At 60.0% G+C, this 23,273-nt stretch overlaps 1 protein-coding gene across 5 annotated transcripts in view; it reads left to right on the top strand.

Moving 5' to 3' along the window:
- Window positions 1–23,273, top strand: part of SYT7 (synaptotagmin 7) — a 64,485-nt gene that overhangs the window by 30,711 nt on the left and 10,501 nt on the right. The window contains exons 4-9 of one of the 5 annotated variants that reach the window (XM_018043418.1): window positions 3,585–3,716; window positions 4,603–4,830; window positions 8,195–8,563; window positions 12,466–12,588; window positions 17,340–17,475; window positions 21,858–22,128. In XM_018043418.1, coding sequence (XP_017898907.1) covers window positions 3,585–3,716; window positions 4,603–4,830; window positions 8,195–8,563; window positions 12,466–12,588; window positions 17,340–17,475; window positions 21,858–22,128 — 1,259 coding nt within the window. The remainder of the gene's footprint in view (window positions 1–3,584; window positions 3,717–4,602; window positions 4,831–8,194; window positions 8,564–12,465; window positions 12,589–17,339; window positions 17,476–21,857; window positions 22,129–23,273) is intronic. The other 4 variants (XM_018043419.1, XM_018043420.1, XM_018043421.1 and 1 more) reach the window with 4 other exon arrangements.

The following is a 23,273-nucleotide window of genomic DNA, read 5'->3' as shown; positions in this document are numbered from 1 at the left end:
GGGGGAGGTCTCCCTGGTCACACCTGGTCCCCACTGCATGTCTTGCTGCCCTGAGTCTGCCGCTTTCCCCATTTGGCTCTGTGATCCCCCTTCAAGTAGGCAGGTCTGCCTTGCCCCGCAGACCACTCCTTAGAGTCACTGGGAGACACTGGGATAAGCTCCCTACCCCGCCGCTGGGTACTCTAGGAACTGGGTGAGGGGAGAGGCCTCTTTCTAGAAGGCTTTCTGCCCTCTGGCCCAATGGATTGGCCCCTTCCTCTCTGCCTAGCCCCGGCCTTCGCTAAGAGGCTGCTGGGCACCCTTCCATCTTAGCCTGCCAGGGCCGAGCCTGCCAGCCAAGGGCTCTGCCTGGAAGCGGGGCCTTCCCCAGCACCCCCTGCCCAACTCAAGGCCCCACTACTCCTGCCCACACCTCCCGTCCTGCCCTCCCCCTGGTCCATCTTCCTCTCTCCCTCCTACCCTCCTTCCCTCCCCCTCTGCCCTGCTCCTGAGGGCTCCTTTCCTGCCCTTCCTCGGGCCCCCCTCCTCTTTTTTCATCTCTTGCTCTGACCCTGTTTGGGGCCTTCACAGAAGCTGTGGGTGTGTGTCTGTGCGGGAGCGGGTAAGTGGAGGGGTGGGCCAGGCCGAGGTTGGGGGTGGGGAGGAGGCTCAGGAGGAGGCTGCCGGGAGCCTTTGAAGCTGGGTTTGGTTGCACACTCTCCAGTCTTCAAAGCTGAGAGCTGTCAGGTCTCAGGGGCTGTTGCAGAGCCCAGGCCCCAGGCTTTCGGAAGGAGGGGAGGGACCACGTTGGGGAGCAGGGGGCCAACCCAGCTCCTGTGCAGCCTCCCGGCCCGACTCCAGTCGCCTCTGTAGCCACGGTCTGAGCCAGGGGACTGTCTCTGCCAGGTGACCATCACCTTCCTAGATAAGGGTGTGTGTGTGCCAGACAGTCCGGGCCATGAGAGGAGATGGGATTCCAATAGCGGGGAGAGTGGGCAGCAGGCTCTGTGGGCTGGGACAGGGTCCACAGGTATCAGACCCTCAACCCCAGGTGAAGGAAGCCACCTTTCTTGGCTGCATGCCCCCAGGTCCCTAGCCTTTGGCTTTTGCCTGGGCCCAAGCCAGTGGGCTTCCCTGGTGGCTCCGACGGTAAAGAATCTGCCTGCAATGTGGGAGATCTGGGTTCGATCCCTGGGTTGGGAAGATCCCCTGGAGAAGGGAGTAGCAACCCATTCCAGTATTCTTGCCTGGAGATTTCCGTGGGCAGAGGAATCTGGCAGGCTACATGGGGTCACAAAGAGTCAGACAGGACTGAGCGACTAACACACACAGACACACACACACACAGAGACACACACACACACACACACAGACACACACAGCCAGTGGGGCAGCAGGAAGCAGGGTTTACCTGCTGCACAATCGCCCCATGGGCTTGGGACCTCCTCCCAAAGGATCATGTTATCAAGGATTCCGAGAAGCTGCAACCTTTAATAGCTGTTTTTCAAACTGTGAATAGTGTTTCTCAAACTGTGTTCCTCAGAGCACTTGTGCCCCCATAAAAGATTGATAGTGATCCCATGGATCCAGGGGTCCGTGACCAACTAAGTCTGGGAAACACTAATACGCATGGGTACGTTAAAGGCTCTGAGAAGCCCCGCAGTAAAGGAATCAGTGTTTTGTAAACTTCTTTAATGAAGAGCCTCTTTTCTGGTACTACCGCACACAACCCGAGGGACCGTGGGGCTCCTTGGAACACAGCCAAGGAGCCCAGCCTGGCAGTGATGACCCTAGGTGGTCTTTCTCTCCAGGACCCTCGATTTTGGAGATCTGGAGGGGACAGAGAAACAAAAGCCTTCCAGCTGCTCCATTGCTCTGTTACGCTAGGGCAGGGGACCAGAGCATGTCTCCAGCAGAGTAGGGAATAGGGTCTTCTGGGGAGGGAACCTCCCTGGGGAGCCCCCTACCACCACTCGGGTTCCCTTCCAGTGGCCTCCCTTGCTTCTCCCACCCCTGGCTCCCCCTGTCCCCTTGAGCTGGCTCAGGGCTTGGGCCTTGGACCCTGACTGAGTACAGAATCCCTTGTGAGACATTTCCAAGGCACACTCTGGCAGAGACTGTCCACACCAGGGAGGCCCAAAGGGACCCTGCCCACCCTCAGGCCCGGGGCACTGTCTCCTTCTGGCCTGGGGAGACATCTCAGCTCCGCTTCCTCTTTTTCTCCTTTGTTCCCCAGTCTGAGGCTGAGAACCAAGGTTGAGGTCAAATGCTGGGGCTGGCTGGAGGGAGAAGCAGGTCCCCCGAGAACATGTTTCCTCTATCCTCAGGGGCTGTGCCTCCTGATGGTGCCCCCCCCCACCCAGCAGGGCCCTCACCTTGGCCTTGAGCAGTGGCATGGCCTAAGCACACGCCATGCCCACCCCTGACACACACCCCCAAGCCCCTTGCTGTTGATGCCTTCCTGAGGGCTCAGACATGACTCCTTTCTGGAACGTTCCTTTGGCCTGGGGGTTGCCCTCCTCCCCCTGTGCTCCAGTTCTGCTCTTGGGGAGGTTCCCAGGAACCCGACGAGCTGGTGGAACCCCTGGCCTTCGACTCCCAGGTTTTCCAGGCCATGCCTCCTGCCGAGGCTTCTGCTGCCCACCTGCAAGGGAGATCCCCACCTTCTCTGGGCTTCTAGCATACCTGCTTCATCTGTAGGGCATGTCACAGGGCGGGAGGGGGTGGGGAGGTGGGCACACGGTCCCCTCCAGACCCAGCAGCTCCACTTTGGAAAGGGAGAGGGATAAGCCAAGTACACGCCTAGGGCAGAGGCTGGATCTGCCCCGGCCCCTGCTGACCCTGCTCATAACCTTTTCTGGGCTGACCCAACTACCACTTTTGCAGTAAGCAGAGGGTGCCTTCAGTTCAGCTGACATTGGGACAGTCTCCTGTGAAGGCTGTATCCGAGCCTTTCCTAGGCAGGGAGAGAGCAGAGGAGGCTAGGGGGACCTGGGGCCAGTGGGAGGGTGAGAGACCAACCAGGAGAGGGGCCTGTCCCCAGAGTGGCTCCCTTAAGCAGATGGAAGGGCGGGGAATTTCAAGTCTTATGGCTCAGTGCTTGCAGCCAGCCTTCCAGTTTGACAGGCAGGGAGACCGAGGCCAGGAAAGGGGGCACCTAGTGGGTAGGCAGCAGGGTCTGATCTACCTCCCAGACATTTCCAGCCAGAAACCAGCACGCCCCGTCCTCCTCCCCGTCCCCATACCATCACCATCCCACCCCAGGCTGCGTCCCGGCCCCTCTTCCCCCCACCACCTCCTCTCTTACCATCTTTCTCTCTCCCACCAGCTTCCGGGGTGCAAGGCTCCAGTCTGCCCGCCTGCAGCTCGCCTCCTTTCACCGACCTCTCCCACCCTGGAGCGTGTGTGTGTGTGTATGTGTGCGCGCACGCGTGTGGGCGTGTGCACGGGCCACCTGCCTCTCTTCCTCCCGCAGGTGCCGACCCCGGCCCACCCCACCCTCAGTGCCCCCCAGGGGCCCGGCCCCTCTGCCCACATGGGACTTGGGCGGTTCTTGTTTCTTCCTGTATCTCCCTGTTTTCTCCCCTCTCTCTCTGCCCCTCCAGTGATCTAGACAGAGACTTTTGGAATAACAATGAGAGCACAGTGCAACAGAAATGGAGCTCCTATCCTCCCAAGGAGTTTATTCTAAACATTTCACCCTACGCCCCTTATGGCGACCCACGACTGTCCCTCAAGTGAGTGACTTTACCTGGTTTGATCATATGTACCCAGTACCCTCGCACGCCCCCCTCCCCCTCCCGGGCCCTCCCCCCACCCATGCAGCCCATGGGCAGGCCAGCCATGGAGACGAGCAACCCCTCCTGCCCCCCACCCTCGCCTGCCTGCCCCTCTCCCGCCCCCTCCCCCAGGGCCAGCCACCAGGAGCGCCCCCACCCCACGCCGCAGCCACACCCAGCCCCCCAGCTGGTCCCCACGGCCCCCACGCCCTCTGAGCAGTCAGGATGGGGTTGCCCGTTTGGTTTTTTTTGGACCCCCCTCTCGGTGTGGCTCGCTTTTTCCTCCCTGCTGTGTGCTGCTGCCCTGGCTGCTCCGGTTGGTGGTCGGTGGTCTCTCGTGGAGGTGGTGGCGGTGATGGTGGTGGTGGTGATGAACTCTGACTAACACGGCTTTCTCTCTCTCCCTGCCTTGGGGCCTCCTGGCCTGGACAGCCCGCTCTTCCTCCGTCGTTAACCCTTCGTTGTCCTGTGGGATAGACTTGGAGGTGGCTGCCCTCCCCCACCCCCGCCGCCCCGGCCCCAGGCGGTGGGGAGGGGCCCCCCTCCGTTGTCGTGGTGCGTTGTTCTCCGACCCCCAGCCCGCCCCGGCCCCTCTCTCCTCTCTGCAGGCTCCGCTGGTGACCCACTTGCAGTGCTGACGTCTCTCTCTCTCTCTCTCTCTCTCTGTCTCTTGTCTGTCCGTCTCTCTGTCCTCCTCCTCTCTCACTGCCTCTTTCTTCCTTTTATCTGTCGTTGTTTCTCCTCCTCTGACCCCACCCTGCCCCCACCCCCACGTGTGGCCTGCCCTCTCCCCCACCGCCACCCCCGTTGCCCCTCTGGCCCGGCTGCCTCATGGTACATCCAGTGGCACCCTCCTGGCGGGCGCCAAAGTGGCCGCCGCAGCGGGGCTGGCGGTGGAGCGGGAAGGCCGGCTGGGGGAGAAGCCGGCAGCGGCGCCGCCACCCGGAGAGGACGCCTTGAGAAGCGGCGGGGCTGCCCCCAGCGAGCCGGGCAGCGGTGGCAAGGCGGCGGGGAGAGGCCGCTGGCGGACGGTGCAGAGCCACCTGGCCGCCGGGAAGCTCAACTTGTCCAAGTGAGTGATGGCCCCACGGCCGCCGGAGCCGTGAGCTCAGGCCTGCCCTCTCACACCCCGCCCCCTGCCAGTGTGGACAGCGGGACCCCTGGCATGCCCGCTGCTGCCCCCAGAGGTGCCGTCCTCGGCCCCTGGCTCATCCCATCCCGTCACAAAACTCTCATCGCCCTTGCCACCCGGCACGACTGACTCAGCCATGCACCGTGCATCTCAGCCTCCAGTTGCCACCCCCATCCGTTTTCTCTCTTTGCCAGTGACCAGGTCATTTCATTTTCTGCCCTCAGGGCAGCTTCATTTCAGTCCTTAGGTCATCCCATCCTCTTTGACTGGCTGCCCCATCTCGACCTCCATGGGCACCAGGCCACAGCTGTTAGCCACTGGACCAGCCATCCCTGGGGAGCTGGCCCAGCCTCAGCCTGCTTTCTGCCGCTCATCTGCCACCGGGCCTTCCCTCTTGCAGCCAGCACAAAGCCCTAGACCCAGAGGTCGAGCCATTTCATCTTGACCATCAGGTGACTCCATTGGCTTGTCCCAGTCTTGCTTGCATCATGACACCATCTGTTCCTTGGGCCTGCTGTGAGCAGCTGGGAGGTCCCCATTGGCTCATCTCCATGGTCCCAGTCTTGGTCGGTGACCTGTCCCGCTCTCAGCTATTGGGACTGGATGTTCTTGGAGGTTGGGTTGTTGAGCCCCCAGCTAACTTTTCTGACGAGGGTGGTCTGGATGTCAGACAGAAGAGCCGTTTCCCTTTTAATAACTTCTGAGCTGGCCAAACAGTCAGTCTAGTCCCTCCCTGGGAGCGACAGGCATGGGGTGAGCCTCTATTCTCTGCAGATATTAAGTTCCTTCCTCCCCCCATGGGGCAGCCTTATTCTCATCTTGGCTCTTAGAACCTTCCATTTCCCCACAGCTAAGCCTCCCAAGCTCTAAATCCTTTGAACTATGACCGTTCTCACCTACTGGGACGTAGGTTCCATTTTCGGCTTTTAGAACTGCCTCATTCCCAGCTAATGCAGGAGCCTCTCACTTACAAGGCCAACAGCACTGACCCCTTCTTGGTGGCCAGGGCGGTTCTCTTCAGCAAACCTGTGGTTCCCGCCAATGGGACCGCTGAGGACCACCACACTGAGACCTCGTTTGCTCATCGGCCTGAAGGAGCACCAGCCGATGTGCCCCCTGACGTGGAGCCTCAGGAAGGCCCCAGAGGGAAGCCCCGCTGTCCGTCAGAGAGCCAGGCCCAGCGCCCCACCCTCACCGAGTTACTCCGGCCACAGACTCTGGGCTGGCTGAGGCCTCCATGCCTTCCGCTGGCTCCAGACCTGGAGAAACCGATTTTAGTTTCCCTGTGACTGAGAGCTTGTAAATTGGACTAATTCTGGATGTGATAGAAAACCAAAATGAGGTCAGAGAGGAGCAGGAGGAGGTGGCCGCCCCGGTGCCGGCCTCCCCGCTCCTCAGCCTGCCCCCAGGGAATGTGAGCCCACCAGGCCAGCCAGGCCAGGGCCTGCCCCTGGGGGTTGCCCCGATGCCAGGCCTGAGCCAGGCAAGGCTGCCACCCCTGCCAAGACCCCAGCTGAAGCCATATTTTGCTTTTCTCTTCCTTCCTTCCTTTCTGTCCTTTCTCTCTTTCTCTCTCTTCTTTTCTTTCTTACTTTCTCTCTTTATTCTTCTCTGACTTTCTGTCCCTCTTTTGCTCTCCCTCCTCTCGCTTTCTCTCTCTCAGCCCACAGGGGCAGCCTAACTGTTGTCCTTTTGGTTCCCAGGGTGGGCTCAAGGGGTGAGCCAGGCTGTCTGGTCGTGGTGAACGTGGCTCCAGGGGCCCCGGGGCCTCCCTAGGGCAGCTCGGGTGGAGGAGGGGGGTGTCCCATCTGCCCTGTGGCCCCAGACCAGAAGGTGGCAAGCTATCTCTCTAAGAGATCTGATAGGAAATAGGCTTTGCAAGTCAGGTACTCAGCCCCAAAGCCGCCATAGACAACATGTAAATGAATGCCAGTGGTTGCATTTCAGTAAAACTTTATTTATGAAAACAAGTGGCAAACCATATTTGGCCCACAGGCCATAATTTGCCAACCCCTGCCATGGATGACTGAATGGAAGATGGAGGGAAGGGACAGAAGATGAGGAAGGTAGGCCCCCTGAGGCTCTGGCCCTGCAGGTGCTGAAAGCTCTGGCCAAGAGACAAAGCAGACAGATTACCAGAGGAGGCCAGTGGTCTCTGAGACCTCCTTCTGCCTCCATTTCCTGAGACATCTGTAGCTTCCCCTGGCAAGGGAGCAAGGACTAGTAGCATATTTCCCTGGGCCTGACCTCATTAGTTCCCCATGGCAACACTGTGATGGAGGCAGCTCGGAATTTTTACCCCATTTTACAGATGAGTAAACTGAGAGGTCGCCTCCTTTTCCAAAAGTCCCTCAGTGAGGAAGCGGCAGAGATGGGGCCTGAACCCTGGGTCTCTCTGACCCCAGACTGCCGCTGATGAGCCATGTCCTGTTCCCTGTGTGTTTCAGAGATGCTTTTGGCCCATGAGGCAGGTGCCCTATTGCAGATGCATAGAGGACAGGATAATTACCCTGTTCTTTGTCAGAACTTGGGTAATCTGAGTTCTGCCAAGCAGCCGGCCAAGTGGTTTCCTGAGTCCCCTCCTCCAACTGGGAGTCATTCCCAAGATACTGGGAAAGGAAACTAAGCCGCGGAAACAAGGAACCCCAGAAGGGTTCTCCGTGCCAGAGCCCGAACCCTGAGGGAGCACCGGCCAGAGGGCAGAGGCCCCGGAGGCCGGGACACACCCCAGCCTCCGAGGACAAAGCAGGACAACTGTTGGCTGCTCCTGACTCACCACACGTTACTAGGCCAGCTCCACGCTGGCCTGGATTTCCTGGCGTCTCCAGAGGCCTGTAGCACTTAGAGCACAGAGGCGGACTTTCTTGGGGTCCCCCATGAGATGGCAGGAGGGGGTGGCCCAGCTCCCTCCACCCCCTCCCGCTCCAGCAGGACAGGCAGCCACAGGGCCCTGGGACCCGCCTTCACCACGCGGCCAGTGGCGCAACTCTGCGGCCCGCTCAGACCAGCACAGAGGCCGGCTCAGACAGGAGGTATCGGGCACTAGCTGAGCCAGGGCCTGGGTGAGGGGCTGGGCGGGCTGCCCTGGGGGCCTCTGGGTGGGCGCGGGGCCTGGCGGTGGCCTCCTGGGTGAGTTGGTGGTGGCGACGGCAGCGGTGACAGCCCGGATGGAGGCCCGGCGAGGTATTCCGGCAGAGCGCGCCTGGCACTGGGGCCTCCTCGTCCTGGCCCTAGGTGTCTTTCTCCTCCACTGTGATCCCTTCACCTGCTTCTCCTTTCTCTCCTCTCCTCCACCCGCCCCAAGTTTCGAGGACTCCACCCTGTCCACGGCCACTACCCTTGAATCTATCCCCAGCTCCACGGGAGAGCCGAAATGCCAGCGACCCCGCACCCTGACGCGGCAGCAGAGCCTGCAGCAGCCGCTGAGCCAGCACCAGCGGGGCCGGCAGCCCAGCCAGCCCACCACCAGCCAGAGCCTGGGCCAGCTGCAGGCCCACGCGGCCTCAGTGCCCGGCCCCAACCCCCGGGCCCACGGCCGGGGCCAGGCACGGCAGGGCTCCTCGGCCGGCTCCAAGTACCGGCCGGCCGGCGGCCGCAGCCGGTCCAACCCAGGCAGCTGGGACCACGTGGTGGGGCAGATTCGAAACCGAGGCTTGGACATGAAATCCTTCCTGTAAGTGCCCTGCTTGAGCGGCCCGGCTCCCACCTCCCTGACCCAGCCTCTTTTCCTCCCTGTCTCCTTTGGAGCGGCTGGCTCTGAACCATGCTTAGCCCTCCATCTCCGAGGCAAGGTGCCCGGCTGGCAGACTCGGGCACCCTCTCCCCAGCCTCTTGTGGCTTGTGGCTCGTCCCTGAAGCTCCCCCCTTCCCATGGAAGGACTTGTATCTGAGCCACCCCCTGAGGACCCCAGCCCCTTCCCCCGATGCCCCCCAAAGCCAGTGGAGACACTAGGGGATGCTCCTGAGGTCCCCAGATCTGTCTCTCCCCTTCTGGCCAGGCCCGGCTCTCCTGGCCTCCCTGTCACCTCTCTCCTCCTCTCCTCCTAAACCTGGTCTCCTTCACTCCAGCGCCCAGGCCTCACCTCCTCCTGTCCCTGTAACCCGACTCTGCTCACCTTCCGGCCCTGCACTTCCTCCCTCCCTCCCTCCCACTTCCCCTGTCCCTGCCCGGGGCCCTGTCCTCTGTCCCTCTGATGACCTTCCATAGCCACCTGCCCTCCACTTCCCTCCCTGGCTCCCACCATGACCCGCTCATTCCCTGAGGACAAACCTCAAAACGATCCCCCAAAGCTTTAGAAAACGTCTCTGAATCAGAGGCTTTTTCGAAGTGCACAGGTCAGACAGGTAACAACATCCCGGCCGTGTCTGGCCTTAACCATTCCCCTCCGCTGGGTGTGTCCCTCACCCACCCCCTGCCGTGTGCCCACTTGCCCCTCCCACACTGGCAGGGCCCCACCCAGGGTGCCCTCTGCCCAGTGTCCCTCTGGGCATCTACACTCACTCTCCGAGCCCGGGGCTGGCCTGGGCTTCAGTCCGTGACATCACCTCCTTCCTCTGGCCTAACATGACCTTCCTTCCAGGCTCTGGGGATTATTCTCAACACCCAGGTCTTTTCCTGGGAGCACATTTCATGGAGCAGGAGACCAGCACACTAAGCCTGGGAGAGGAGAAAGGGAGGAGGAAGGGGAAGGCCAAGGTGAAGGCCCGGCTCACTGGCAAAATGTGAGGATTCTGAGCATCCTTCAGAGCTCGTGCCTCCAGCTGAGACCCCAGCCCGAAAGGCGGTCAGGAGTGCTACCCCTGGGAGGGGCAGCCCAACGGAAGACACCCCCTGCACCAGCTTCCCATACCCTTGGCCCTGGCCAGGCAGGAAGGTGCCATGCCGCCTGTGACTACTTGGCCAAACTAGCTAGCGCATCTGCTGGGGCTCTTCCCCACCCAAGGACCGTCAGGAATTCAGCTGGACGCCGGCCTGAGACAAGATAGCCGACAGAGCCTCCTGGCTTGCAGAAGGGCGGTTTGTCCTGGGGCGGATGCTGTGGCACTGGCGTGGATTGGAAGAGTGATGGGAATCGGTTCTGCCATGGCTTGAGCAGAACGGAGAGCCGGCGGGAACCCTGCACCCCTCTGCTCCTCCCAACTGCAGGCGGCCGTCTGCACAGCCATCACCCTGCCTCCCATTCTGTAGCTGTCACGTGGGAGCAAGGGCCATGCCCAGGCTCCAGGAAGAAAGCAGCCAGCCTCAGGAAGGCCTCTGGTACCCCCTCCCCTGCCCGCCCCCTCTCTAGCCGGCCAGGATTCGATGAGCATCACTCTCATGCAGCATCAGCGCTTCTTCTGCCCACTGCGCTGTTTGCGCCCCTCACCGGCCGGCCAGCCCCAGAGTTCACCCCAGTCCCCCACCTCCTCCACCTGTAGTCCCTCACAGCAGGGGTCTGCAAACTTTTTCTCTAAAGGACCAGATTTATAAATAATTTAGGCTCTGAGGGACACATGGTCTCGATCACATTTTAAAAAAAACAAAACAATATTTTTAAAATGTACAAACCATTCTTAGCTTGTGGGCTGCACAAAACAGGCCACCAGCTGTAGCTTGCCAGCCCCTGACCCCTCTCACAGTTCAGCTGGCATGCTTCTGACATCCTTCTCTCACCACAAATGCTGGGGCCCACACAGAGAGTCAGGGTGAGAAGGCTAACCAGGGCCCCCCAAATCCCACTCCCTCTTGCAGGGAGAAGGCATTCCTCCTGCTTGCAAGATGTGACCACCCCCCTCAACACCGCCAGCTTCTCCCCTTCCTCTTGCCCTTCACTCATGCCCCTGCGGCCTGCGATGCCATGGAGAATGACAAATCAGGAACTTGTGCAGAGCAGCCGTTTTGTTTTTAAGAAGAGCAAAAGGAGTATCTGAAAAATGCATTAACCAGGGAAAAACATGTTGTTTTCGTTGGGTTTGACTTCCCCCAGCACAACCAGCTTCCAGGCAGTCAAATGGAATTTTACCAACTGTGAAACAGTACCAGTGGGCAGGGAACAAAGGAAAAACGAGGATTAGTCCTGAGGAAAGGGGGCGTTCTTTCGGAAAGTTAGATGCCCGTGCAAGGTGTCAGCCTGGAGCAGCCGTGCCCAGGACGAAGATGCAAAGACAGGGAAGTCAGCATCCACCAGCTCCGGACCCCATGGCCTTCCCCCATTTTCTGAGACCCCCGCACCTTCCCCTCTGTCGTCATTTCTCACTCGCCTTTTTGACGACCTCTCCAGGAACTCTCCAAGGAGACCAACCTCTTCGTGCTCTTGGACGGTGGTTGAAGCGGGAGACCTCCTGGCCCAGGAGTCCCACCCTCTGGGACGTCCCATCAGGCTGGCTTGGTGGCATGCTTTCCCTTGGTGGCATGCTTGCCGCTTCTGAGAATTGCTCTCCATGTGTTTAGTTGAGAAGCCAAAGCTGGGGGAGCTCAGCCAAGCACCCAGAAAACACCCACAAACTGCGATGGCCTTGAGGGGCACTTTTCACCCCTGGAAAGGGCAAGCAGCCCCACAACCGCCCAGCAGTTCTCTGAGAGAAGCTGGCCTGGAAGACGTCACCCCTTGACCTCTGGCCCCACGCTGCTGCCCACGTGATGATTCCTGGGCCATCTGAACCGAGACTTCCTCAGGGCAGGAGTCCTCCAGACCACCCTGACTGTGGACACAGGTCCCTCGAGTCCTGCCAGGCCCTCTACAGACCTTGCCAGCTTCCTGCACTTTCTGTCTCTCTCTCTCTCTCTTTGCCCCTTGGCGCCTTCTGGACTGATTCTCCAAGGAAAGGCCCCTGAACTGGACCCCAGAGCCTTGGTGGCTATTCCCCAGATCTCCAGGAAGGGGGACCCAGGAGAAGGCGCAGGATGGCCAGTCCACCACGTGCCAGAAGAGTCTAACGTTCTCCTCCAATGGGCCGAGTCTCTAAGGACCTGGGAGGGAGCCCCCCAGACCTGCCTCCTGGCGACCAGGACCCAGGGATGTCTTGATGAGGGACTTCACTGGATGCAGCGCCCTCTGGGTTTCCAAGCTTTCTAACGACTTCCTGCCCGGAAGCCCAAACCCCTGCCCACAGGGTCCCCAAGCAAGATGGCAGCAGAGGGCCTCCCCCGACCTTCTCCCAGGGGCCCAGATGGTCTGAGTAGCCTCTGGCCTTTGTTCAGCCAGAGATGAATGAACCTTGGATATGGACCATGTCCCCGTGCCCGGGCTCCACTCCTCCTAGCCTTCCCCGCGGGTTTTCTTGGGGCATCCCAGCCACATGCCTCTGCCCAGCCCCTCCCTGGTGGCGAGCTGGGTCTCAGGCTGCAGACACCTCCACTCCATTCCCCTCCCTTCCCCACCGCCCCGCCACCCGCCTTCTCCCCTCCTCTGCTCTACAACTGTTGACAGTGCTGAAGTTTGGTTTCTCTTCTGCAGGCCCAGTTTCTTACGCTGTTTTCTTCTCTCTCTTTGTCTCTGTCTCTCTCTCCTCCCCCTCCCTGCCCCCCGCCACTCCGCGGGGCCTCCTCCTCCTCTCCCCCCCGCTGGTGGGCTGCCCACTCCGCCCCCCGGGCAGGGAAGGCCGGATGGTGGTGCTATCCTTGGTCTTAGGGCTTTCGGAACAGGATGACTTTGCCAATATCCCTGACCTGCAAAACCCAGGAACCCAGCAGAACCAGAACGCTCAGGGGGACAAGAGGTACGAGCACAGGCGAGGGCCTGCGGCGGCCGTGGCAGAGAAGGAGGCGTGGAGAGGCTGCCAGCCTCGACCCCCGGCTGCTGGACGAGGCAGCGGCACCTTCTGCGGATGCTGGAGCGGGAGGACGACCCCTCCCCAGCCGGCGCCCTCACACCGGCCATGCTGGTGGTGTCCCTTGGGCCTGAGGCCAGTGTGGCTGTCCTGGGACCATTCTGGATCAAGCCTGCTCCCCGGGCCTGCCTGCCCTCGCCCGGAGCAAGCCAGCATTTCGGCCCCATCTTCTTGCTTGGCTCCCCTCTGCTGCCCCCTCATCTTTCATTTCTGTCCCACCCAACCCAGAAATCCCAGTTTCTCCGGTGGTTGGTGGGCGGCTGGGATGTTAGGGAGAGGGCGTCAGCCTGTTTTCCCTCATCCCCGCCACCTCAACCTCCCTTTTGCCTGGAGGTCCCCCTGGGGTGATGGTCACACACACACACACACCCCACCCCTGCAGAGATGTGACCGGCTGCTCAGGGCTGATGGAAGAGGAGGCCCTGGCAGGGAAGGTCTGGGGCCTAAGAAAGGCCCAGGGATCAGAAAGAACCAGAAAGGCAGCCCCCACTGAGCCTGAGGTACCAGCAGGAGGGAACAGGAGTGGGTGGGGGATGAGAGCAGGTGGCAGGGGCTGGTCGGGCCCTCTGTCACTGGGAGCCCAGCAGCTGGCCTTCAGGAGTAGCCCGCGTGGCCCCAGCATGGGCTGAGCAGAGGGCTGGGCATTTAACCATCCGTCGCCCTGGTCATCAGGAGCCAAAGGGAGCATCATCTGACACTCCCATCTCAAGGAGGGAGCTGAGCACTCTCATGGGGAAGGGGACGGGCAAAGGTCAAGGGACCCAGGGTTCAGGCAGCATCACTAAGGTGGGATGACCCTGCTCCTGGTCTGGCCACCGCCTCCCCCCTTGCCTTGGGCTGGGTCAGGTACATACCTGTAATCGCGGGAGGAGGACCCATCCCCTTGATCAGGTTGTACTTTTCATCAGCCCAAAGGCCTACAGGAGAGTTGTGTGGCCTGGCAGCCAGGCCGCCTCCTTTTAGCTCTGGTTTTGAGACGGGCAAGTCACAGCCCTTCTCTGGGCCTCTGCTTCCTCATCTGTCAAGTGAGGGGTTGGACAGGGTGACCCCTTCCAGCTCGGACATGCCAAGCCTCTAGCGAGGGAGCAGCCCCTCGGGTTGAGGCACGGGTCAGAGCCTGTCCGCCAGGCAGGGACCCTGACCCTTACTCACTAAGAGCCCGGAAGGTGCAGGAGGGACTGTCCCAGGCTGCTGCTGGGGGCCTGTGCAGGAGGGGAGGACAGGCCGAGTTAGCCGACTTGCCTGTCTCTGCAGTGGCTTCTGGAAACCCAACTCTCCCATGTTCTTCCCATCCCAAGTTCACAGTTGCATGTCTGGTGGACAAAGCCGCAAGTGACCAGAGAGTGGGAGGGGAGCATGGGACCAGCTCTTCCGCTCACGAGCACAAATGGTGTCACACCCCGAGCCCAGGTCCTGGGATGCGGGAGGAGCCGAGTCTGCCACCTCCAGACCACTGGAACCACCGGAGTCCCGGCTTCCCACAGGCCAGCCAGAGGGCAGTCGGGGGGAGGGCTAGGGGCCCGCAGGAGCTGAAGCCCTCTGAAAGCCTTGCTAAGAGTCCGAGCTCCTGGCCAACAAAGGTGTGAAACGTGAGGGAGCAGATGCAGGCTGGAAACGAGATTTCATATCACCCATGTGTTAATTAACTGGCTCCATTTTCACCCACCGCCTATTTTTACCTCCTTGCCACTCAGGTCTCACTCCATATTTTAACACACTCATCCCTTCTGATCATTGCATCAGTCGTCCCCTGCCTTTCTGGGAAAGGTGGGTGTGGAGGTGGGGGCCCTGCGCCCTCGCCCCCACCCAGCCTGACTTTCTGAGTGGACCCAGGCCATTCCCACCCAGTCACGCCTACTCCATCCCGGAAGCTCATTTCTCATGGCTGTTGGGGTCTTTCTCGGGTGATGAGCCACTGCTAGGGTGCTTCCTGCCCGGCACTCTCCCCTCCCCCAAGCTTGGCATTGGCATCCCCCTCTGGGCACCGGGCACTTTGGGGTCCGCCCCTCTGGGCTCCTGGCTGCACGGACCTTGTAATGGTGAGCTTGGGTCAGCTGTTCCTTTCCTCCTCAGCTTCTGCCTCCACGTCCAGGGTTCACCCTGTGGTCCCAGTGCCCCCTTCTCCACCCAGCTGACCCCTTGGCCGGGTGTCTCCAGGGTAGCAGATGGGTGGCCCTTGGCTGTTGTTGGGGAGAGCATCCAGCCCCCCAGGTCTGTTAGCCGCAGGTTCCCAGGAAACAAGAGCCCTAGGAGGAGGCGTGGCCACTCCAGGTCCCAAGCAAGGTGCATTTAGCAAGTCACTGCCCCTCACTCCCACAGTTCTTGGTGGTCCTGAAGCCCCACCCATCCAGGACCCCCAAGACCCCTAGGCCTCAGCGCTGGAGCCCCGAGAGATGCAGATGGCTCCTGGGCCCGAGAGGGGGAGGGAAGGAGGCCACGGCTGCCCTTGGCTCCCACGCCCTGCTCGCCCGGCCCACCTCACCCACTGCCCTGCACCCACGCATGCCTCGTGCCCTGTCCATCTTTCTCACCGTCGCTCCTCGGGATCCAAATGGTTTCCACCATGGCCCCACCCCCTCGAGTGGGGTGGGGGGCAGGGCGGGACCTGGCCACCCCATCGCTGCCCCCGGCTCCGAAGCCACCATGCTTCCTCCGTCCCGGTGTGTGTCCCCGCCTCCTCTCTGCCTCTTCTCTCGGCCGCCTCACTCCTTGTCCCCTTGTCCACCCTGCAGCCTCTTCACTCGTGTCCAACTAACCTTTCTCGGCTTCTCTCCCTCCCTCCCTGTCTCCTTCCTCCCGTCTGCTCCTCACAGGGATGGCCCTGGGCCGGGCCCCTCCGCCTCTCCCTCTGCCTCTGTGCCCCGTCTCTCTGTCTCTCTCTGTCCTGTGACCTCCGATAGCTTCAGTGGCGCTGACCATCTTTTCCTAGGCTGCTTGGCAGCTGTGCTGATGCTGTGGTGTGGCCAGAATAACCGACTTTCTCATACCTTCAGCAGTCAATCTCGGCTCCCTCCTCCTCTCCCACTCTATTTTTAACCTGACTTTACCTCTCCAGCTATTTCAGTCTCCTCTTCCTCCCCGTGCCTGTCTGCGTGAGCACGTGTCCGTGTGTGTGTGTCTGTGTGATGCGTGCATGCGTGCGTGTGCTCTGCTGTGGCCCCGCCTCTGGGAGGGTGCCCCGCGTGTCCCGGGCTCGGGTGGGGCGTTTTCTGTGTTGTCTGGACAAGGCCGGGTTCTCACAGCAGGTGCACCGTGCGTCCGACTCTCATGGCGTCTGTCCCCGAAACTGCTCCCTGCTTTTTCTGTTTCAGTGTGTCCCAGTTCACACACACCCCTTGGCATGCCCAGGCCTCCCCGAATGTGTGTCCTCTCAGAATCTAAGTGTGCACAGCGCTGCGTGTGCGTCATCTTGCTACTCTGGTCCATCTGCCTGGTTGCCCATGCCATTCATCTCCGTTGCCTGGGTGTCTGTCGTGCTTGTGTGCACTCGTGTGTGTGTGTGTGTGTGTGTGTGTGTGTGTGTTCACACACCCTGCTGTTGGGTCCTGGTGTCTTCCCTCCAGGGCCTGGCATACTCCGTGCATGTCCTGTCTGCCTGTCGTAGCCAACTGTGGGTGCTGGTGGCTGGTCCATTCCGAGGGCCATGGCTTGGGTCCAGCCTGTGTGTGCCTCTGAGTCTGTGGCTCTGGTAGCCTCGAAGCTGTTCTACCGTAGCCCGTCATGAGCCCCATGCTCCCCACCACATGGTCCCTTCCTCGCTGCCTGCCCCCACCTCTTCCTCATGGGACATTCCAGCCTGGTCCCCGGGCAGGCTTCCTGAATCCTTGCTAGACGGAGACTGGCTCATCACTCAGCCACTGGGCCAGAGAGCCCAGCTTCCCGGGGGGTCCACTCAGAGTCAGGGTGTAGATAGGGGCCTGGAGTGGAACCGTCAGAGCCAGGGGCTTTTCAGTGGGACCCTGTCTTCCTCTGACCCCAGGTGAGAGCCTAATCAAAGTGCAGTCCTCAGAATGAGAGGAGGGTGAAGATTGGGGAGCAAAGTGGTGTAGAGTTGCCCCGTCCAGTAGGTGGCCATTTAAATCTAAATTATGTCAATCAAAAGAAAAACTTCGGTTCTCAGTTGTACTGGCCAAATTTCTAGTGGACAGGGCTGCGTGGACACTGGTCCCAAACTCACCTGGTCAGTCTCTTGTCTAAAGGGCACCTGTATTCCTGCTGAGCCTGAACAAACAGGTGGGGCCTCCAGGAGACAGGAGCTCTGGGCGTGTTTGCCAAGGGAAATGACGCGGACAGGGGAGCTGGACACACCGTCTCGGGAGCCTCCCTCCTGGGCTGGGGCCAGCAGGGGTGGAGGGAGCCTCTAGGGAGGGCAGGTGCTCAGAGAGCACCACGTGAGCAGGGGCTGCAGGTTGGGGTACTTTCTAGGGGACAGGAGGAGTGGGAACACGGGCCAAAATTCACCTGCCCGGGGATGTCCAGCCAGATCACGCAGGGGCAGAGGCGAGGGGGAGGGCTCCTGCTGGCCCATAGGAGGTGGCAGCCGCTTGGGTACCAGAAGGTCCTGCTGCCTCCCAGGCCGGCGGTGCCCAGCCCAGCCCACCTCCGAGTCCACACTCATTCAGATCCCTTCCTGCCCCCAGGTTGCCTGCAGGAGGGAAGGCGGTGAACACAGCCCCAGTGCCCGGCCAGACGCCCCACGATGAGTCTGACCGCCGGACCGAGCCTCGTTCCTCCGTCTCAGACCTCGTCAACTCCCTCACCAGTGAGATGCTCATGGTGAGAAGGGCAGGAGGCCCGGGGCAGGGGGCAGGGGGTGTGGAGCTTGGGGGTCAGTTATGCAGGAGAATGACCCTGGTGGCCAGGTGAGCCTGCCCTGCGTCCTTTTCCATCTCTTTCAACCCCAGCAGCCTCTCTGCGCTTCAGTTTCCTCATCTGTCAAGACAGACTAAGAATTCCCATCCTCCTCCTGTCTCTGGGTGGAGCCAGGGCCTTAGAAAATCTGATACATGATCCTAGGAGGAGAGGCTTGTGGACCAAAGACTTGGGGCGGAAGGGGTCCTCTCTCTTGGAGGGACCGCCCACTGAGTGGACGTGTCCGGTGGCATTCCGGGACCCCGTTGCTGGGGGTCAGCTGAGGCCCAAAGAGAACAGGAGAGCAGAACCCCTCTGGTCCTAGTCCTTCTGAGTGGACCCCACCCTCCTGGGATCCCAGCCCTGTGGATCTGGGGTGTTTTCTCTAGGGGAGAGGTTGTGGCTTCACATGGCACCCCCTAGTGGCAGCAGTGAGTCACAGCCATTTGCCCCACCTGCACTTTCCAAAGGGCTCCTTGGAGGGCCCAAGGCCCCAGGGCGAGCCCCCTGTGATTGGGCAGCCGCAGAGGTCAGGCCGGAGTCAGTCAAAGGCTTGGCAGCCCAGAAGTCCCAGGAAGGCTTGGCGAGGACCTGAGGGTGGGGACCCGGTGCCTGCTAGATTCCTAGTGGGGAGAAACCATTTCCCATCCCTGGACCTGGGTGCCCCCTCTCCTCCCCTTAGCTCCTCCCTGTCTTCTCCATCCCTCCTGTAGAGAAGGAAGGGGGCTTGGTGGGCTCCCAGGCCCTTGCTAGACTTGACATCATTCAATTCAGTGTTCCCTTGCCCACCGCTCTGACATCACACCCCCCACCATCCCAGAGGCCCCCGGAGCCCCAGGCCCAACCCTCCTGCCATTTAGGGTTCTGGCTGGCTCAAACCATCCATCCACACTCCCTTTTTCTAGATTGTGATAGGCACACACATCACTGGGAGATCTCATTAAAATGCAGATTCCCAGTCAGCAGGCCTGCTACAGGCCCAAGTCTGCATTTCTCCGGAATACAGACTAGAGTATCAGATTTTTCCACATTCCAGATCTGGGCTTCCTTCGGCCTCTCTCCTCTCCTTCTTCCTGCCTGCCCTGAGCCCTGCCTGCCTGGTCCTCCACCACCTTCCTGCCTGTCTTCCCCCACCCATGGAGATCAGCCCGGCCTTCCTCTCCTTTGGACGGGCCTTCAGCACAGTCCATCCCGCCTCCCTGCACAGCCTCTTAATTGGTTCCAGCTTCCTGGTAGCCAGGTTCCCAGAAGGGACGGCCCTTTCCCAGCCAGCTAGCCTGCCCCTTGCTGCCTCCAGGGAGGGGCCGGCAGCCTCAGGCAGAAGAAAGGAGTGCAGGCCCCAGAGCCCTCTCACGTGCTCAGCGGATGCTCAGAGGTGGGCAGGCAGGGTCTAATTGCCTAGCCTTAGGCCACAGCTGGGTCACTGGCATTAACAGTGATGATGAAGATGAATAGGGCAGAAGGAAACCAGGCCCCAGGCTGACCTCCAGGTCCCAGACTGTCCGAAGCTCAGGGGTCAGGAAACAAGTCGGGCACCCAATATAGCCTTTCAGACAAAGGGACTGAGGGGAGGGGGTCAGAGAGGAGGCCTAGCCATACCCCCATCTGGGTTACTCCTGCCTGCTTGCTTCTACCAGAGCTGGGGCTGAGGTAGCACCTCCTCCAGCCCTTGGTGGGGAGGGTGGGGTGGGGTGGAGTGGCTAGCTTGGTTACCATGGAAACAGATCTAGGAGCTGCCCCAGCTGGTTAATTAGGGCTCAGGGCTGTGGTTTGGGAAGACTGGGAGTGGGCACAGAGCCACTGCCCACTTCTGAGGTGAAGTCCACTGGCCCGGGTTAAGACTCTCAGCACCAGCCCACCTGTTTGGAAACCAAGATCCAAATAACCAGACTAGGTGGGGCTGGGGCCACCTGTGCTTCGGTCACCAGGGTCTCCACCCCAATTTTAGAAGGCATGGGGCGGGGCAAGTGGTCCTGGAAGGGACTGCTCTCAGTCCATAGCCAGCAGTGGCAGGGGCCAGGCTGCAGAACAGGACCACAGCAAGATCCCTTAACCTTCTCTGGAACCCCATAACATAGGTCTGTCTCATGGTGCCACTCTATAGATGCAAAAACTGAGGTTCAGAGGGAGTGGGGCCAGTAGGAGGAGAAGGAAGGAGCTCCTGGGGAAAACTGGACCTGAGTTGGAAAGCCAGATTCTCAGCGGGCCTGAATGGAGCGTGCACAGCGCTGCCTGGATCCGGCCAAGGGGTGGGGCTGGGGGGACCCACTTCTGCTGTGAGAAGAACAGGGGAGGCAGCTCTGCCCTGCTCCCACCTCCAGGCAGGACCAGGGGTGTGGCCGGTGAAGCCCCAGACACTGGGCCTGAGTGCGAGAGTGAGGCAGCTGGAAGGGCATTCATGATGGCAGGGCGCTGACCTGTGTTCGAATTCTGGCCCATCACTTAGTCACAGGGTGCTTGAGGCAGTAATCTCTGTGCCCCGAACCAGACTAGAGCCCAGTAGTGTCTGCTTCATCAGGAAGTTGGAGGGAGTAGCTGAGGGCAAAGCGAACAGGGCAGGGCTGGGCCCAGGGTGGTTACTATTGGTGTGATCTGGGTGCCTCTCACCTGGGGCAGGGGAGTCCACACACTGGCTTGAGGGGGATGGTGGGAGAGTCTCAAAATCACCCTGGGATGTGGGCCTGCTTTGGTGGCAAGAGTGGACTTTCAATTCAGAGAGAGTCCATACTGCTGTGCAATCTTGGACTTGTGACTGAACCTCTCTGAACCCAGTCTCCTCAGCTAGAGAGTGATCTTAACTGCCTCTCCCGGCTATTGTCAGCATTCAGCAAGAAGATGATGTAAGAGACTTCTGCCGCAGTTGGTGCACATCATACATATTCGTTAGTAGTTCAGAGCCTAGGGCTGCCTCTCCAGGAGGAAGGAGGGGGCACAGAAAAGTCTCCTGCAGGGGAAGGGGCGAAATCAAACCGGTTCCAGCAGTTTTGTCTTAAATGTGGTACCCTGGGCCCCACCCTGCCTCTTAATCACCTCAGGAGCTTTTAGAGACAGGAATTGTTGTTGTTCAGTTGCTGAGTCGTGTCCAATTCTTTTGCAACCCCATGGATTGTAGCCCACCAGGCTCCTCTGTCCACGGGATTCTCCAGGCAAGAACACTAGAGTGGGTTGCCATTTCCTTCTGCAGGGGATCTTCCCGAGCCAGGGATCGAACCTGGGTCTCCTGCACTGCCAGGCAGATTCTTTACACTGAGCCACCTGGGAGGCCCAGAGTATGAAATGCTTGGCCCATGTGGATCCCTGGGTCAGGGGTGGAATTTAGGATAGGACCCAGGGAAGGATGCAGGTGGCTGGGGAAGGACAGGATTCTAAAACCTGACCAGATGTCCCCAGTGAGCAACCACAGCTGGGAACACTTGGCTGAGAGACCCTCCCCCAGTTACTTCCCATTTTTTCGACTTCCTTCGGGGCATGGGACACCCATGCCACCCCCTATGTCTATTGGTTGCTGGGTTGGCCCAACCAAGTGCCACCCCCCGGGGGATGAGGACTGAATGCAGGTGTGGCCTCCTCTGCAGCCATCTGGTGTGCAGCACTGTCATCCGAGGCTCCTAGGAAAAAGCTCTGCCGCCCAGGCCCACCCCAGCCCCTCAAAAAGGAGGCTACCCAGGGATGCGGCCTGGGAATCTGCCTGGGAATCTGCCTGGGAATCTGCACTTTGTCCCTGCTTTACACAAATAGATGTTGCTTCTGAAAATTCACCTCTCTCATTTTCGAAATCTCTTTATCCTCAGAACCCCAGAGAGTCACTTTCTAAAGAAATACCGTGGTAAACTCTTTTGAGATGAGAACAATCTCCCTCATCTGTTTTGTAGCCCAGGTTTTTGTGTTGGTGTATTTCACAGGGGGCCCTCCCGTAGGGCTGATGGAAAGGTGGGAAGGAGGAGGAGGGAGCTGGGGTCCTGGGGCACACCAGGGGAGGCGAAGCAGCCTGTGGTGAAGCTGGGGGCGGGGGCAGACCCAGGGCTGCAAGAAGAGGCTGGGGAGTGGGGTGCACAGGGCTCTGGGGTTCAGGGGTTGTCCTGGCTCTGCCCCCTCTCCCTGTGTGATCCTGGTCAAGGCCCTTGGCTTCCGCCTCGGCATCCTCACCACCAAGATGTGAACAGGAAAGGTGCCGCCACCAACCCCACATGGTGACGGGGGACCGGCCTTGGGCACAGGGCAGGGCCTCCCAACCCCACTGGGCTGTGGAGGGGGCTTCGGAGAAGCAGAATTCTCCCCAACGCTGCCTGCCTCTCCTCTGCCCCCAGCTCTCCCCAGGCTCCGAGGAGGACGAGGCCCACGAGGGCTGTAGCCGGGAGAACCTGGGCCGGATCCAGTTCAGCGTCGGCTACAACTTCCAGGAGTCCACGCTCACCGTGAAGATCATGAAGGCCCAGGAGCTGCCGGCCAAGGACTTCAGCGGCACCAGCGACCCCTTCGTCAAGATCTACCTGCTGCCAGACAAGAAGCACAAGCTGGAGACCAAGGTGAAGCGGAAGAACCTGAATCCCCACTGGAACGAGACCTTCCTCTTTGAAGGTGAGGCCGTGCCGCCCCCTCCCCCAGAGTCCCCTCTTCCCCTTGGCTGTCCTGCGCACCACCCAGCCACACACACACACATAGATGACCACATGCACAAACACACTTGTACAGATACACACACAGAGGCCCAGGAACTCGGCCCAGTCACCCTGGTGCGTTTCATGTCTGGCTGGGATGAGGTTACAGGGCTGAGTGGAGCCAGCATCGCAGCCAGAGGGCAAGGGGGAAAGTTGGGCCACTGCCCGGACACAGGACCCATCCTCAGCATGCGGGAAGGAGGGGTGGCAACCACAGGATCCAGAGGGGGAGCACCTGCAGTGGCCACAGTGGAGGGGGTAAGAGCCCAGGCTGTGGCCCAAGCTGCCTAAGTTCAAATCTCAGCTCTGCCGCTTACTAGCTGTGTGACCTGGGGCAAGTTCCTGAACCTGTGCCATGGTTCCCCATCTGTAAAATTAAGATAATAGGGTTAAACAAATCAGCGAACTGTAAAAGCACTCACAACACCCAGAAAACACTTTATATCAGTTTGTTAAACACCCTTTGGCAGGGCGACAGCCAGCTCACCCACTAAATAAGTCCTTAAGGGTGAGCCAGTGGGTGTTCGTTTGTTTCTCCCCTCCTCAGTTCTGCATGGGGTCCTCAGTTCTGCATGGGGGCCAGTTTAGAGATGGCATAACCAATGAGAGGCTCAGCTGTCTGCTGGTGCATGTGGCCAGCTGGTCGGGCGAAGTTTAAGGGTAGAGCCTCAATCCACTGATCCTTTCTGCAAACATTTACCCAGCATCAACTATGGGCTGGGCACTGTCCTGGGTACTGAGGGTACAGAAAAGAATGAGGCACCATTATGACCCTTAAGGCATTCCTTGGAAAACACAGATGTGTAGATAGGTAAACCATGCATTGCATGGCAGATGCGCAAGGGCCCAATATAAACTCCTGTTGGTGACACTGAAAACCATTTCCCAGAAGCAGGATCATTCATGATGGGTTTTGATGGATGAATAGGAGTTTGCCAGATAGGAGACTGGTGTTGAAGAGAGCTGACTCAGGTTCAAGGACTTCTTGGAGCCTTCAACCTTTCCAGAACACCTGTCTGTGCTCATTTCACCTAAACAGATGCCAAAGGTCACCTAGGGAATTCC

The sequence above is a fragment of the Capra hircus genome, chromosome 29 (genome assembly GCF_001704415.2).
Source record: "Capra hircus breed San Clemente chromosome 29, ASM170441v1, whole genome shotgun sequence".
Lineage (NCBI taxonomy): Eukaryota > Metazoa > Chordata > Mammalia > Artiodactyla > Bovidae > Capra > Capra hircus.
The sequence above is the reverse complement of the archived record's forward strand: the minus strand, read 5'-3'. Positions and strand labels throughout refer to the sequence as shown.